Below are 4,017 nucleotides of genomic sequence, written 5' to 3' on the forward strand. Positions count from 1 at the left end.
TATTAATGAGTTTTTTGGGTTCATTGAGAACATGGTTGTTGTTCAATAATAAAATTATTCCTCAAAAATACAACTTGCCTAATAATTCTGCACTCCCTGTATACACGAATTAATGTTGAGTAAGAAAATATTCTGCCAATTACTTTGCAACAACAACAAATTACTAGGGTCTTTGAGGGACAGTCTGACTTGTTTTCAAAAAGAAACTGTGAGGTAGATTTGATAATAGGAGGGGAAAGTTTACATTAAGAGTAAGGACAGAGTCAATCCACAATGCTATGTCTTAAAAAAAATCACCTTAACTGCTGGAAGCTGGAAAATTAACATGAATGCCACTCTGTGAGTCCATCCTGAATTTGCAAGATATGTGAAGACAGTGCAAGGGGTACTGTGAGACCTGCATTCAAATGTGACACACAAGATTTCTGCACTGGCTTTTTAATACAATCAACAAATTTACTGATGAATTTTTAAATTATCTGAAAGCATAGTTCTATTCTAGTTCAGCTAGGCATCTTTAGTGTTAATGCTCATATTCAATTATGTTTTAAAGCTGTGTTACTGAAAAGAGCTTCAGAAATGAAGTTAAAAATGACATAAAGTGTAAGAGTAACAGTGCAATGTGCTCAGCATCACATATGGGAGAAGAAAAGTTGTAATCAGGAGTAACAGTCTGACAGCCTGTGTGCTCCCTGATTAAAACAATATTATTTGCTCTGTACACCATATTTGCACACATTTTGAAATCACATGCAATGCTTTTGAAGACCGTTTGAGGACTTCAACACAACTTTTTATATATATAAAACAAATCTGAATAACAGAACAGATTTTAACTATAGCTGACTTAAAATTGTGATTAATTATACTTTACAAAACTAGTGATTTATGACTCCCCCCGTTAATAAAAAAAACCCAAAAAAACCCAAAACGTAAAAGCGTAAATCCTAGTATCTGTTTGTGACTGCTGTTTAGTGCTGAGAAGGCTTAGCTGTATTTGTAAATTACAATGATGTAAGAAAAATTTGCGAAAAGAATTATCAGCAAAGCTGTAAGCTGCCAAACAAAACCACCAAGCTAAAAGAAAACAACACAAATAGAGAAACTGATATTAGAGTCACACTAGGAAAAACAGTAGTTGGACGCCACAGCACAACCAAAATTAGATCCTTCAGCTGTTCAAAATCCCACTAGGCTGGCCGACATGATAAATGATGGGCAGGGCTGTGAGTACTCAGACTGTGTTTTTTTGGAACACAATATGGACAAGATCTTGGAGAAGTTCATGGCTCTGCAATATGGATAACATCTTGAAGAAGAACAACGGGAATTGAGAAACCTGGTGACCAGTGATGGACATTAGACTACTGTAAAATTGGAAGCAGTTTGTTCGCACTAACCAAATCAACTACCATCTTCATCTCATGTGCCCCCCCCTGGCGCCAGCTGGATGCTCAAGGCAAAAGCTGACAGGAATAACAAATTCTCCTTTTTTTCTCTTCGTCTTTCCTCATGTTGTGCATTTTCCATTGTTATACCCAACCTGTCTTCCACATATGATGTTTGTGTAATGTATGTATGGTCGGAAGGGTAAGATGGCTCTGGCAAAGGTCGGCAGCCTTAACCCAATTTCCTTTGGGGTCAACCTTCAGGATCAATAAAGTTTTATTGAATTGAATTGAAAATGAATTGAATTGGTAATGCCACTGTGGTTATGTCTTTGTTATAGTCTACAGCCTTGAAAAATTCTCAACTGAAATGTAGAATTTGTATGTTTAAACACACAGGTAGACACAAATGCTTTGTGAGAACATGCCCTGTCTCAACATGGTATGACTCAAAGAATATTTAACTACTTGCAGCAATGAACCAGTACAGGTTTCTGTTTCCCCATTTTATCTTATCTTTGGCAAGCCAACAAGGTGCAGCGACTTGGTAAGATAAAGCTGGGTTCAAATATAAGGAATAGTTTTAGGAATTTTTATCTCAGACCATTCTCATAGTTTGTACTCACCCTGACAGCACACCTAGCACCAGGTTGAGCATGAAGAAAGAGCCGATGATGATGAGAGGGATGAAGTACAGCCAGTTCCACATGTTCCCTGAGGCATCATTGGCCTGAACACATAAACACATAGAAACAAAGACTAAAACTGTAAATACCACTCTGTGATTGTACTTATGGGATAAGACTGATTTATGCATGTTTTTATGTCTGCTCTGTGTGTATTTTTCTTCATTTCAAGCAATCTTCTAAAAATACTAACACCAACCAATATGTTTGTTCATCTGTTAGTATTGACAGGTTTCTATGGGCTCAAATTGTGGTCATAAATATTTTATACTTGTAAATCAAATGCGTAGTTGTGAACTGAGTTTTGTAACCCTGTAAACCAAAATGTGTGAAAGTTTTCCGTTTGCTTTGTATCTATAACCAGACCTCAATGAAAAGAATTTGTAACTCATGTTCCCAGTGAAGAAGTAGGAGCCTACCAGTCAAAAGTTTTAGAACATCCCAATTTTTCCAAGTCCCTTGAATAGGTTGACAAAGGTAAGTGGTGAACTGCCAGAGGTCAAAAAAAAAGAAAGAAAAGGTAAGCTCACCCAAAACTGAAAAATAATGTACATTTCAAATTATACAAAAATGCTTTTTTTTCCCAACACAACACAAATTGGGTTAACAATTTAAAACTGTTCTGCAGCAATGGAGGTTGATCAAGCTGTGAATGCTGGCTCTAATAATTCCTACAGGTGTTCCAACTTTTCTGGATTACTTACAACCTGTCTGCATAAAAGTGTTGCATCAGTTGAACAGTATTGTAGGGCTGCACAATTAATCATTAGAAAATCGCAATCTCAATTCATACCTATGTGTGATCACATTTCTAAATGACAACAATAACAAAAAAAAAAAGTGACGATTGTACGGCATTTTGATCCGGGACATAATCTGCAAGAAAACAAGCGCTCACTCTTCCTGCTCAACAAATGACAAGGGCGGAGCCTTATACCACGTGATTCAGAAGCCAGCTGGCAGGAAAAAACAACGGAGAGCACGTGAGAGAAACTGCCTGAGGGTAGAAAACACAGTGAGCGCAGAGGAAAAGCTCACTGATGGCAGTGAGAATGAAAACCCAACTGTAAAATTAATTCCAAGAAAAGGTTCTCATTCCCCTGTGTGGAAGTTTTTTGGTTTTATAGAAGACAATGAGAGTCAAAATTATATCATATCAAGCAGCGGGTCACTGTTTGCTGAACTTAAAACAAGGAAGACGGTGTATGGCGGACTTCTCTGAGGAGTTTTGGACACTGGCTGAGGAGACTGGATGGGGGCAGCCCACGTTGATAAGTACTTTATTAAACTGTCATGGTCCTGGGTCATTTTGACCCAGTGTTCTTAGTTTTCCTGTAGTTTTGTATTTTGTTCCTTATGTCCATTGGATTGTTTGGTTTGGTATTTGGATTCCCCCTGTGTCCATGCTTTTATTGTGGTGTTTGTTCTGGTACCGTGTTCCCGTCCTTTGTGTTCTGTGTTCTCGTCATCCCCTCGTATTCATCCTTGTTCTCTGCCTCTCTCTCTCTGTGCTCATCTCTGTGTACTGTGTTGTGTTTAAGGTCCACATCTTGGTGTCAGTATTTTCAGTTTCGTGTCCTCCCTGCTCGGTCATGAGTAATTGTCTTCAGCTGTGTTCCCCGTGTGTTCCCACTTCCCTCGTTACCTTCTTGTATTTATGTCAGAGTGTCCCTTTGTTCTGTGTTGCGTCGTCCCTCTAGGTTGTGTGCATTTCCCGTGTCTTCCCAGCGCCTCAGCTTTAGTTGCTCCCAGTATAGTTTTTGTATGACTTCTTATCAGAGGTGTGGACTCGAGTCACATGACTTGGACTCGAGTCAGACTCGAGTCACATGACTTGGACTCGAGTCAGACTCGAGTCATTAATTTTATGACTTTAGACTTGACTTGAAAAAATGTTCTAAGACTTGTGACTTGACTTGGACTTTTACACCAATGACCTGGGA

The 4,017-nt window shown here is 38.6% G+C and overlaps 1 protein-coding gene across 1 annotated transcript in view; it reads right to left on the minus strand.

Annotated features, from left to right (window-relative positions):
- cacna1ba (calcium channel, voltage-dependent, N type, alpha 1B subunit, a) overlaps positions 1-4,017 on the minus strand; it is a 305,842-nt gene that overhangs the window by 234,707 nt on the left and 67,118 nt on the right. Inside the window, exon 8 of the mRNA XM_013915926.1 lies at positions 2,015-2,118. Coding sequence (XP_013771380.1) covers positions 2,015-2,118 — 104 coding nt within the window. The remainder of the gene's footprint in view (positions 1-2,014; positions 2,119-4,017) is intronic.

The sequence above is a fragment of the Pundamilia nyererei genome, unplaced genomic scaffold (genome assembly GCF_000239375.1).
Source record: "Pundamilia nyererei isolate P.nyererei 1_Seehausen unplaced genomic scaffold, PunNye1.0 scaffold00399, whole genome shotgun sequence".
NCBI classification, from domain to species: domain Eukaryota; kingdom Metazoa; phylum Chordata; class Actinopteri; order Cichliformes; family Cichlidae; genus Pundamilia; species Pundamilia nyererei.